Source organism: Nymphaea colorata, chromosome 1 (assembly GCF_008831285.2).
Source record: "Nymphaea colorata isolate Beijing-Zhang1983 chromosome 1, ASM883128v2, whole genome shotgun sequence".
NCBI classification, from domain to species: Eukaryota; Viridiplantae; Streptophyta; class Magnoliopsida; order Nymphaeales; family Nymphaeaceae; genus Nymphaea; species Nymphaea colorata.
Window position 1 is genome coordinate 3,143,780 of NC_045138.2, and position 12,259 is coordinate 3,156,038.

General features: G+C 38.1%; 1 protein-coding gene, 1 long non-coding RNA gene and 1 other non-coding gene across 3 annotated transcripts; 2 read left to right on the forward strand and 1 right to left on the reverse strand.

Moving 5' to 3' along the window:
* The first annotated feature begins 3,722 nt into the window (after window positions 1-3,722).
* Window positions 3,723-6,791, forward strand: LOC116249721 (two-component response regulator ORR9-like). Its single transcript, XM_031622947.2, has 5 exons — window positions 3,723-4,066; window positions 5,292-5,371; window positions 5,948-6,025; window positions 6,124-6,194; window positions 6,298-6,791. The coding sequence occupies exons 1-5, from the start codon at window positions 3,841-3,843 to the stop codon at window positions 6,488-6,490; spliced, it is 648 nt and encodes a 215-aa protein (XP_031478807.1). The 5' UTR covers window positions 3,723-3,840; the 3' UTR covers window positions 6,491-6,791.
* A 3,810-nt stretch (window positions 6,792-10,601) lies between these two features.
* LOC126410137 (uncharacterized) lies at window positions 10,602-11,330 on the forward strand. The gene is made up of 3 exons (XR_007573607.1): window positions 10,602-10,734; window positions 10,815-10,869; window positions 10,946-11,330. It is a non-coding gene; the product is annotated as an uncharacterized LOC126410137 (long non-coding RNA).
* Window positions 11,331-12,027: 697 nt separating this feature from the next.
* On the reverse strand, window positions 12,028-12,099 carry TRNAQ-CUG (transfer RNA glutamine (anticodon CUG)). The gene has a single exon. It is a non-coding gene; the product is annotated as a tRNA-Gln (tRNA).
* Window positions 12,100-12,259: the final 160 nt, after the last annotated feature.

Here is a 12,259-nt window from a genome sequence, read left to right on the forward strand (position 1 = left end):
TGCTTTTTGATGCATGGTCCTGATCCCACCTCAATTTTTTTTAGAAAAATTTACATATAAATTTTAAAAAAAATCACTTGTTTTATATAAAAATTTTAAAAAGTGATATTTTGGCCCTAGTAAAAATTTAGAAACTTTAATTCAGCCCTCTTCATAAAAAATGTCTGGCTCCATCCCTACTTCGATGTATTTCATTAGAATGAATTTGTTTTCATATCTCTATCTCTCTTTGGCCTTGTTGCCCTCTCCTTTAGTGGTGGAGATAGAAAAATTGGCTAAAAGGTCACTTGTTTAAAGGCCTAGTGTGGGCAACTGCCCATGCCAGCCCACATGTGGCGATGCCACTGCTCTCGCTCCCTTTTTCCTTTATGTCTCCGCAGAAACAATTGCCCTTCCTCTCATCAGAGCCGTAAGGAGGGGGACAGATGTCTTCTCACAGACATGCCGGGCAAGAGAAGGAAGGTCGATCAGGGACGGAAAGCATGAAAGAAAGCACAAGTAAAAAAAACATGAAAAGTGGGCCGACCGATCAGCAGCTGCTAGTCTGCAATAGGACTCTAGATAACTGTTGGATGGCAAACATTTGAATATTAATTTGTAAAAGAACCACAATTGTCGCTAAAGCCATTTTAAACTATTGTCACATTATAAACCATCATTAATGCCATTATGGTGACTATTTCTTACTACAAAATTTTAAATAGTAGCCATACAGCAACATTCAACATGTGACATGATTGGATCTTCCTATATATATGCATATATGGAAGAAATGAATTCAGACTCGTCTTTTTTTTTTATACATGAGTGAAGGATGACTCTAGTTATCTAGAGTTATCCAGTCACTTAACCAAGGCTGTCCATCTAAAGCAGATGGATAGTTGTGAAAACAACAATAAATAAAAATATGTAAATTAATATTAGATGACGAAAATGTTTATATCCTTATTATTCTTATTTTTCTCTTAACTGTCATCGTATTGGATCAGACGGTGCAGAATGGATGGATGACGAAAATGTTCATCTCCTTCTTTTTGCTATGTCAGCAAAAATATGTCACATATTTCAAACCTGAAATAATCAAATGCCCCCTAAGAATATTGTGCTTGATGGCCACATATACCAAATCCATGGCTAATTAGAAATATCTTTTATATGTAGTCATCAGTGAACAACCATTATATTTCATGCCTTTGGCAAGAATGAGGATTTCATGGATTCAAAATTAGGCCACCCTTTTAACCTTAAATTCATGGTTTTTAACATATAGTATGGATTTAAAATCGATACTATTGAGATCCTCTGAAAACACAACTTTTTATGCAGCCGTAGATGTAAGATCTGAGGCTATCAAATGCAACCTTAGGAAAACCCAAATTGTGAATGGCAGATTGAAGTTGATTTTAATAACACTACATATATTGTGCTTGTGGAATCATTCCTAGATGGAACAGTAAGTTTGAATGTCAGGCTTCACCGTGTCATTCCACCATATCCATCAACTAAGATGACCAACTCGAGGCAGCAAAAAGATGGGTACACCCATTGGTTGGTCGCAACTGCACATGTATCATACGCAAGTTGTTGCGGTACATTTGAGTGTTAACTTTGGGTGAGCAGGGTTTTCCACAGCACAGTAGAAAGTTCAAGCCTCCACTCGACCCCTCATTCATCTATGGTAGATGGTATGCTTTCGGTGTTTTTGGGTGTCGTGCCGCACAAAAGATTGATGCTCATGAAATTTGAAATGGAGATGATAGATTGCCTAGCAGCCCTCACCCCAACCATTGTGCGAACCCCTTCGAAGATAATTTGAGCATTACGCTGACTTTAAATATGGCCGAACCAAGACCCAAGTGGTCAAAGAAAGTAGTTTATGCAATACCTCACTAGACAAAGTGTAGTTAGTTGGGTTAGAAAGGCCATGGTAAAGATTCATTTAGTGTTATAAAACGATTATGCTCAAAATAGAAACCAGGCTAGGTATATTTCTATATTAGAACAGCTGCTATAACAACTACACATAAAGTGATGTTATAGTAACGGTTCACACATTTTTTCCCTTATTTGTTTAGGTCTACCAAATTATATATATATATATATATATATATATATATATATATATATATATAAAGTGTGGAGTATATTTTAATTAGAATTGTTTTACTGAAAGTTCTTGATTATTTTCACAGTTAAAATTTTGTGCTATAAGAGCTGTTAATTTTTAATGGTTAGAAGAAAACATGTTTAACCTTAAATGTTTTGAAGAAAGAGATAGAGAAATTGGTACAAACCAAACAGTTAAGTCAGGAAGGAACAAAAACCAAACTCTTTAATTTTTTGTAAAAAAAAATATATCTTAAATAAAATATGTACATCCTTATATACTTAAGGAAATTATTTTGGTATAAAACATGTTTTGATTCAAGTTATTTTTAAGAAAAGTGTAGTTTTTTCTATTATCAAAATATTGATCTTATGGGAGCCATTCTCTTTTTCTTTTATAAAGACACTATTAAAGTCCAGAATTGGTCAATTTAGTATATACTATATGTTTTACATCAAATAATTCTAAAATCTTATCGGGAAAGTTAGACTAAAAAAAAACTTTAAACATCATATTTAAAACATTTGGTTTTTTTTCAGACCTAATTTGATGTCTACCAATTTTCATATATATATATATATATATATATAATGGACATCTCATAATGGGTTCTATTTCATACTGAGAGAGAGAGAGAGAGAGAGAGAATTTACTTTTTCTCTTTACATGTATATATAGAAAATGAGTTCAATCAATCCCAAAATGACAAAAAAAACCCTCTTATCAAATCCAAATTGGCAGCGCCATTGGTCTTCACCAGAGATCCAAATCAGGAAGCGAGTCACGGAATGGCAGCTGATCCTCTGAGATGACGTTCCACATGACAGTGATTTGATGTTGATGATGCTGATCAGGAGTGCATGTGATCTGACTCTTATACAGAATCCCGAGCCAATGCTTCCCTACATCCAAATGGATCCACACCCAGATCCAATCAGGCTCCTCCAAGTATCAGTTAACGTTAACTAAAATTACTTCTTGGCACAAGTGCTGGGTCATGGACGGATCATCCAGACGGGTAGAGAATTTCACATTCTTTTATATATATATATATATATATAAAAGAAAGGAACTGACTAAAACTAGTTTTTCGTATTTAAAATAAAAGTAATGTGAAATAAAACATCACTATGTTCTAAATTAATAAATTTTAGATTGAATTGCTGATTTGAGAGCTGAAACGCAACGGACGATCTGTTCAACAGGGTACCGGACAAAGAGTTTAGACCGCAGTTTATAGGCTACGAATCCGGCCGGCAGCAGGCCGTGCCCAATTTTCCGGCGTAGTTCTATGGACCAGACACAAGTGAGTCAGGCAAGATCAGTGAAGTCAAAGACCAGGGCTACTCTGAGTTGACTGAAGCTAGGCAGAACGAGAGGGCATTGCTGCCATTCCATAACTGGGAAGTCCATGTCAACCTCCTGCAGATCTTGCAATATCCAGCATGTGGGGACATCTTTCTCTCTCTTCATATTACAGAACAAAGTCAGGGATATTATAATCTCCTCCTCTTTCAGGGATATTATAACCTTTCTCTATCTCTCATTCTCTCTCTTTCTTTCTGCATTAATTTAAGTCAAATTGCGCTCTGCTCTACAAATGCATGTTTCTCTTCCAATGTCTCATATCTCAAGAAAGAGAAAGAGAGAGAGAAGCAAAATGGGGAGGACGAGGAGAGAGAGAGAAAGGAGGAGGGCTACTCTATGAGGAAAAGGAGGGGAGGGAATATTTAATGGATGTACATCAAACTGCGTGGTTCTGCTGTGGTTGTAGTATAGGACGGAAAGCAAGGGAAACCGGGGGAAGGGAGGTCAGGTGGGGAAGGAGGAGTGAGGACAGAGCAGCCATGACTGACAGCACGCTGTCGCCACCTTGCCTTCATGTCTTGGCCGTTGATGACTGCCTCATTGACCGGAAAATTGTCGAGAAGATCCTCAAATCCGGCGGACTCTTCAAGGGTACGCTTAATCTCTAACGTCCTTGACGCCCTGTTGCTAGAACTCGTCATTTCCTTATGTGGGTGTCTCTTTGTCTCCCTTTTCAATTCTTGATTTTATGGTGGTGAAGAAAATCTGCGTGTTCTGTTCTTCTTTATTTTGCTGTTTGGTTTTTTTGGTGTTCCTTTTCTTCTTGTCTTACGTTAAGCTCTTCACAGTGGTCTGAAGTTAGGCATCGATTGGTTCTGCTTCTTTCACAGAGTAAATCTAAATCCGCTTTTGCTCCTTTTCTTGTTGTTTCAGTTCTGGTTTCACTGGTAATATGAGGGAAATGCGAGGTTTGGCCTTTGTGGGGTCTCTGTTGTCCACCTTTCCGATTCATTTGTGTTTCGTTCTTAGCCCTTTTCCTCTCGTTTCTGTGTTGGTTTCTAAGGGTTATACGAATGAAAGTTAAGTTTGGGCTTTATGGCTTTTCTGTTTCCCATAATTTAGAGTTGTCGTCGTTGTTCCTTTTCTTTCTTCTGGGTGTCGGTTTCTATAACTGCAAAATAAGAAAATCTGGCCTCGTTTGTCCTGTTTTCCCTTTCCCTGGCCATGTGAAGATGCACTTTCCTTTCTTCTCCTCTTTCTTTATGCTGAGGCTGGCCTTTAAATGGTTAAGATACTCTTCCGTGAAATCATTTCTTTCTATAATAGCGAATATAAAAAGTACATGCAGTATGAGGTTTTTCACATGCACTCTTCGTCTGAACTGGAGTTCTGGTCAAGTTTTTCTGTTTTTTATTTGTATTTTTCAATTTTACTTCTTGATTCTAATGGTAACAGATGGCTGTTTGTTTTTTAAGGACCATAAAATGTTTTCCTCGGCTCTCTCCAGAAAACGCTGTTCTACGAAACTGTTTTGAGAGTTTCATTGGTGCCTCCTGAGTGGGGGTCTTATTTCTTATGGGGTTATGCTGGAACCTGCGTTTGCTCCAGATTCATCACCTAATATTTTTCACAATCTGCCAGTTTCTTATTTTTCATTTGTTTTCTGTTCGTTTGAGGTTCATCTTATTGGCTTTTTCTTTTTCTTTTTCTTTTTCTTTTTCTTTAGTGTGTTTCATTTTCTTTTTGTCCTTTTTATTTTAACCATGTCTGTATGTACCCTTATTTATTTATCTCCTCTGGATGTGGAGAATGCCTGCAGGTTCATTTCTGGCGTTTCATCCTTCTGTACTGCTCTAATTTGCCCTTCTTTTTTCAGTCACTTCTGTTGATAGCGCCAAGAAGGCCATGGAAGTTCTTGGTTTGAATGAGGAAGTCGACGGCCCAACTAATACTAGTGTAAATACATTCATTCTCTTCCTATATTAGTTGCCTCTCTTCCTGTTAGTTGCTGTCTCAACTATTATGGAGTCTTCGAATAAAGCTTATTACCTGTATTATTGGTACTCTTTCTACAAACTACTTGAAGGTTGACTGGTGTTCAATGTTTTACCGTGTTCGAAAGACCTATGTTTTACTGCCATTTTGGTCCTTCCGTAGCTGATCTTCATGGGTATCTCTAATATGTTCTTTCAGATAAACTCCAACGTGACCAGTGTGGTACCAATGAAATTATGTGAGAAATTTTATCTGTTTCCATGTAACAAGTTTGGAAGTCCTCACCTCTGAGCCACTGTTGAACTTTAATAATCAGCCATGGCAGCTGTACTATGCGTCTTATTCTTTTCATGAGATGTCAGTGTGTACCATTTACTGCTGATGACAGGACTCTGTCTACTGATTTAAAATATCTACAAAGATGGAAGTGGAACCATCATGTACCAGGAGCATTCATTTGCCAAAAAATTGATTGTTTGATTTTGTAAATTCATTTTTGTAACTCGTATATTAATTTTCTTTCTTCTTATTTTGTAGGATAATCAAATCGATATCATCCTCACCGACTACTGTATGCCTGAAATGACCGGCTACGATCTTCTGAAGATGGTTAAGGTGATATGGCTTTTGGAAATTTTCCTGTTCTCCGATATTTGGAATTAGTTTCTTCTTTTATTTTCAGCCTGACTTTTTTGTCTTGTTCGAAATCTCAGGAACACAGTCGGCTGAAATCAATTCCTGTGGTTATAATGTCATCTGAGAACGAGCCTCAGAGGATTAAGAGGTAACTGTTCGACAAATTTGGAATAAGATAACTAGAAGTACCATCAACTCTTGAGCTTGTGTTCAGGGCTGAAAGAATCTGCTTCATGTTGTTCTGCATTTAGGTGCCTGTCAGAAGGAGCTGAAGACTTCATCCTCAAGCCTCTTCAACTAGCACATGTCAACAAACTGAGAAGCTATGCAAGACCTGCAACTTCAACAGCGAAGGCCACCAAGAAGAGAAAGCTACCCCCGGATATATTACCTGAAAATGAAACAGAGAGACGACCACGCCTTACAGGCGTAGCCGTTGCCTGAAGCACTTTGTCTTGGTCCTGCACCACCCTGCCTTCTCTCTAACTAAACACTAGGCTACCTCCAGTATCCCTCAACTGCTTCCACTCTATTTCTATGGAAGAAGGGATTTTGTTTTAGGCATCATTGGTTTCCTGTTGTGTGTATTTATCTCGGTGTATGTGGAGTGTAATATTGGGGGATTGAGCTTCCATCTTTTTTAGCCTTTCTTTTCTTTTCTTTCCTTTTTTTTTCCTTTGTTCTCTGCGTACATGTAATTGTATTTTGCATTATGAAAATTAATCACTGAGCTCTCTCCTGATCATGGGAAAGTGGAAGCAAGTTTCACTCTGTGAGTGCGTTTTTGGTTCTCCAAAGCATGGCTGCTAAATATTCCAAGTGCAACTCTTCCATTGTAGGAAAAGTGCTTCTCAGTTTCTTCTTTAACCAGATTCTCTCTCTCAGTTCCACTAATGGCACATCTGTCACTTTCTCTGCAAGCCTCCGCTTCTGTAATTTCTTCACTTTCATTTTGCTTCTGTTTTCTCGTATCAATACATTTAGGCACTGTGTGGGCACTTGCCCATACAGACCAACAAAAAATGATTATTTTTATATCGATATTTTAGTTTTGCATCTTGGTGCTTGTTAAAAATTTAAAAATTTTTATAACTACTGTTCCTTACCAAGAATTTTCTGACTCCACCACATAGAAAGCATGAGTGGTAGGTCATCATAAAAGACAAGAAGTTGCTTCCAATGCAAGTGACTCCTATGGGCAGAAAAGTTTCCACAATTATGGTACCTAAAGCCTAAGGTGTTCCCGCATGTGCATGCAGATTCTGTCAGCACAGTGAAGGTGCAGATCCAACGCACTGTGTTATCATCATCACCATGATTTACTTTTTTTAACATGTAATCAATGTTTCGAGCTTAATAGCTTCTCACTGCTGATTCCCTGGCGCTGCTCTCCCTTTTTTCACAAACTTGGACCCCTCTTTTGTTCATTTTCTCTTGTCAACGTTTGGGGCCAAAAGCATCTCTCTCTCTCTCTCTCTCTCTCTCTCTTCATGTGATCCATCCAATACCAGTTGCAAATGGTGCCACTTGTTTATTGCCTTTGGTTGAAACAGTTGGAGATGGAAAGTGGGGAGATATGAGAAAGGTGGAGTGTATACCCTGTGTCCAAAATCTCCATGGCAGCCAACCCCCATCCTTTCAAAGCTAAGAAAGATACTGTCCAAAATCTCCATAGCAGCCAACCCCCATCCTTTCAAAGCTAAGAAAGATACTCTCTCTCTCTCTCTCTCTTCTCTACCCATTAAAGGAAGTTGGCAATGGCGAATGACATTGAAACCAAGAAAACTTGTTTAGGTTTGGGACGCCAAGAACCTGCATGAGAATGAGACCCCATTAACTCTGTACCCCCTGAAAAGGATAGAGCCAGAAATTTCTGGTTAAGAGGCACTAACAATAAACTTTAAATTTTTAAAGAGCATCAACATGTAAATTAGAAAAATTTCCCTAAAGTCTCGATATAAAATTATGTTTTTTTTTAATGGCTTAGTGTGGGCAATTGCCCGCACCTGCCTTCGCCCTCTTAACTCTTTGACTTCCAACGTTATAAGAAGCAAATAAGTATTGGATCCCCTCACTCCCCTCTGTGCCTTTTTCCTTCTTGCCATCACAGAGCTCAATTATTACCACTCTAATTTTAACTCCTATTTTCCTACCAATTATATGTGACTGGGTTTAGGCGCTGAAGTTGAAATAGAGATAAGCTGTTCGAGTAAAAACTGTAGCTGTCAGGGTTTCATTTTATTTGGGTGATGAAATCACTGCATGAAGATGCTCAAGACCCTTCCCGCCGTTACTCAAACAAGGAAGGTGCAGTGACTTTAGCATGGAAATCAATGGAATTTTGCTCCCACAGAAAGCCCTGATGCGGAGCCCATAATGTTTGGTTATTTTGTAAAACAATAATTTTTGTAATTCAATTAGATATATATATATATATATATATATATATATATATATATATAAAATAAGAGAGCGCCCCATGTGCATAAGAATCAAAGGTATCTCGACTGAAGCAATTTGAAGCCACTATTGATTTGCAGGGTATCGGATCTATACTGAGTTTTTAAAATTAAACCAGTAATTTTTAAATAAAGTTTCGGCGTATCAATAGGTCGCCTCTTTTGGCAGCCTTCACAGTCGTTGCTGCATAGCACAGTATCATGGTTAAGACAGAAAAACAAAACAAAAAAAGAAAAACAAAAAACAAGAAAAGCCATTCTTTATTTGAAGACCAGGTAGTCAGACCTACAACATCTTTGTGATCATCTATTTATTTATCATTTCTCACCTTTTGAAAGGCCACATACTTAGTGACTTAGCTAACTGTCAGTTAAGCTCAAAACCATGTGTTAAAAATCCCATAAAACCTTCTGCTTAAATTTATTGATCTTCAGTGTCCTGGCTTAAAACATTTAGGGAAAAAGAAAAAGAAAACAAAAAATTAGATGTGCCCTCTACCCTATGAAATATTGCCATCAAAGAAAGAGAAGTCTCCAATGCAACAGGGGACAAAGAAAGGCACAGACATTTATTCTTATCAGACAGAGCCAAGAAACATGATCTCTCTCTCTCTCTCTCTCTCTCTCTGCCCTTGTCACCAAGTGGGTCTGTGTGTTCTCTTCTTCTCGCCCGCTAATTCCGGGGCCAATTTCTTTCACAGTAAAAGATTTCTCCAAGTTTGGCAGTAAAGTAACATGCAGAGTCCTCCCATTCCGTTAACAGTGGGATAAACCAAAGTACTGCTACATTGCTGAGCAACTGAACTTGCATTTACCACTGCAACTCTTTCAGGCCAAGCGGGTCCCATCCCATGCCTTCTCCCTTTCTTTTTCACCTTTCACCTGCCTGCCCATTTCTCTGCTTGACAACACAGTGAATAGAAACGCATGAATTGTTTTCTTCAGTCGGCGTTGATTTCAAAAGTGGGCCTCATGTTTCTGAAATTTTCTCTGATATGGCGCGTGATCTTTTATTGGGCATTGCTGATTAGGAACCCATTCTTACTGTTATGACATTTACTGCTGATTGGAAGCCAATTCTTACTTTTGTTGGGCAGTGCTTATTAAAAGCCCATTCTTACCGTTGTGACATTATTGCTGATTGGAAGCCAATTTGTACTGTTACTCCTATGACAGATTATCTTTCTTTTTCTGCATTGCAAAAAGCAAGCTGAGGTTAGGCAGATTCTTATCAGATTGATGCGAGTTCAGTCGATGCTGAAATCAAATCAGAAACCTAGTTTTAGCATTGAAGCTAGTGTAGAAGACCGTATTATAATGCTAATAGTAAAATATTAGTGATATTTTTATCATTATCTGGCAGACCATTAACTTTCTTTAGCTCGAAGATCTCAACTCCCCCCCTTTGGTATGGTGAACACAGCTCCTACTGGAATAAATTTCCAGTTCGAGTTTTAAAAAAAAGTTCGAACAAATTGAAAGCAGCGGTGATTCCTTTCTGTGGGAGAAAAACAAATGCAGCTTGAAGGATGGCAAGATTACATGCTTTTCAGAACAAGTCCTTAACCTCAAAGTTTTGTTTTTTTTTTTTTTCTGCTTCTTGTCAGTAAAGGTTTGATCCATGTCAACAAACATTATGCTCAGTTTTTTCAAATTAGGAGCCAAAAGATCAATATAATTGAAAAATTTCCATGACATAATACCAAGGAAGAAAGAAAAAGAAGATAGCACCAAAGAGCGTGGAATATCCCCTTGATTCTTTCTCTTTCTTTGTGCAATTGATACAGTTAAACACTGCAGCAAAAAAGTGAGGGATAGGCATTTACTTATCACTGCTTCAGCGGTGAACTTCTGTCGCGGATGACGTAAAAAAAGATACAAAGAACAGGAAGAGTACGTCTTCTGAATGCTTAAAATATTAAATCGGATTTAGTACAATGAACAGGACTCTGGTTGCCAGACCGATACTCACGGTTCAAATTTTATAAATCTAACTCTGTAAAAAGATAAAGGTAAGAAGTACATCCAGTGGTTTCTATCTCTTATCAGCCAATATAATAATTACACTTTCTGTTCTTTACTTATTGTGGCATATATGGCCTGATACGAGCCGATCGATGCATATTGGCGAACACAGTGCATCGATAAAGTTCTCGATACAAGATGGAAACCGATATTTACAAGACTGGTTTCATGGGCTGCTGCAGAGAAGGATATGGTTTTTTACAGGTATCCCTTCAACTCATCTGAAAATATATGACTTCTGAATCTGCAGTTTTGACAGGTTTTACATTACATTTGAATCTCAGAATATACCAAGCATGTGAACTACATATTACAAGTTTTTTATAGGTCTTCCTGCAGGTAATTTGAAAATATATGAATTCATAATCAGCAGCTTTTACAGGGCTTAGAATCTAATATGCATTATATTTGACAGGGCTCACATATAGGGATCTAGTTCACATAGAGATAAGACTTAAATGGGGTTGTTGAGATAGTGGCAAAGGCTGCGGTTCTCATGGAGGTAGTCATGGTGTCGTTTTTTACAGAATGTTGGAGTTAAATGTGTATACTTATGAGCTCTGGATACAACTAAAGAACATCTTGCTGATGTCAACTTTCAAGGGAGTTCAGGTCTGGGATTTCCTTTGAACTTAAAGAACGGGAGCATATATGTTCACATGGAGAACAAAGAATCCGATACTCATCTAAAAATTTGGGAAAGGAAATGTTATTGCTTCTAGAACAAAACTTTAAAAGGTTCACTTAGTTTGCTTTTCTCGTAATGTGGCAGCCAAGTTAAAAGCTTGGAAATGTTCAGAAAAGAATAGTACATGTGCATCTTTTTTCTTTGAACCTGTGTAACTTTTTCATTTTTTTCATAACTACGAACAAGCACTTCACTTTGACAGGAAGTTGAGCTTATGATCCGCAAGAAACAGTGGCCAAAAAAGGTTGCCAAATCCCATTATCACAGAGAGAGAGAGAGAGAGAGAGCAGAGAGTAGGGATATACATGGTTCGACTCCAGAGAAGTCAGATTAAGTACAAGACGGTGTTCTTATCTTTTATAAACAGGTCCAATCTGACACAGTGAAAATACACGCAGAGTTTTTTTAGAACGAAAAAGAGGAGAGAGGAAGAGAAAGAAGTAAATACATGGAGAGGTTGAAAACCAAAAAAAGAAAGGGAGAGCGAAAGAAGGAAAAACATAGTATCCGAAATCAGATTCAAGATTGCCAAAGTGGTAAAACCTCTACAGACGCTAGATCTGAACTAGTCTTGTTTTGCATCCCTAAGGATGGCTAATGATACGTAGACCAGTTAATTAGGCAAAGAAAAACTGGCTTTCTGGAAGAGACTGCCTTTTCTTCGCGCAAGTTGTGGAAACTAGAAGGGGGAGTGGTTGGAATTGCGTGTAAATTAAAGGTCCACTTCCACTTGGAGAGAAAAATATTAGTAGCGACCTGCGGCAGGAAAATAATGGCGTAGTCAAAAACGGAGAGAGGATAAACGGGAAAGGTTCCACCGAGATTTGAACTCGGGTTACTGGATTCAGAGTCCAATGTCCTAACCACTAGACCATGGAACCAACTTCGATGGAAATGGGACTCGCGAAATTTCCTTGTAACGTTAATTTCTGCACGAGTTCCTTGTTAAGCGGCTACTCTTGCCTGTGCCTCTTCTCTTTAGTTGTCCAAGATGTGCGTTATATGAAGAAGCAGTTCATAGCCATGTTGACCTGTGGTCGC

Coding starts and splice junctions, on each gene's coding strand:
- LOC116249721 (XM_031622947.2), top strand. CDS start 3,841: ATGGATGTACATCAAACTGCGTGGTTCTGCTGTGGTTGTAGTATAGGA. Junction 4,067..5,291: donor ATCCGGCGGACTCTTCAAGG/GTACGCTTAATC, acceptor TTCTTTTTTCAG/TCACTTCTGTTGATAGCGCC. Junction 5,372..5,947: donor ACGGCCCAACTAATACTAGT/GTAAATACATTC, acceptor CTTATTTTGTAG/GATAATCAAATCGATATCAT.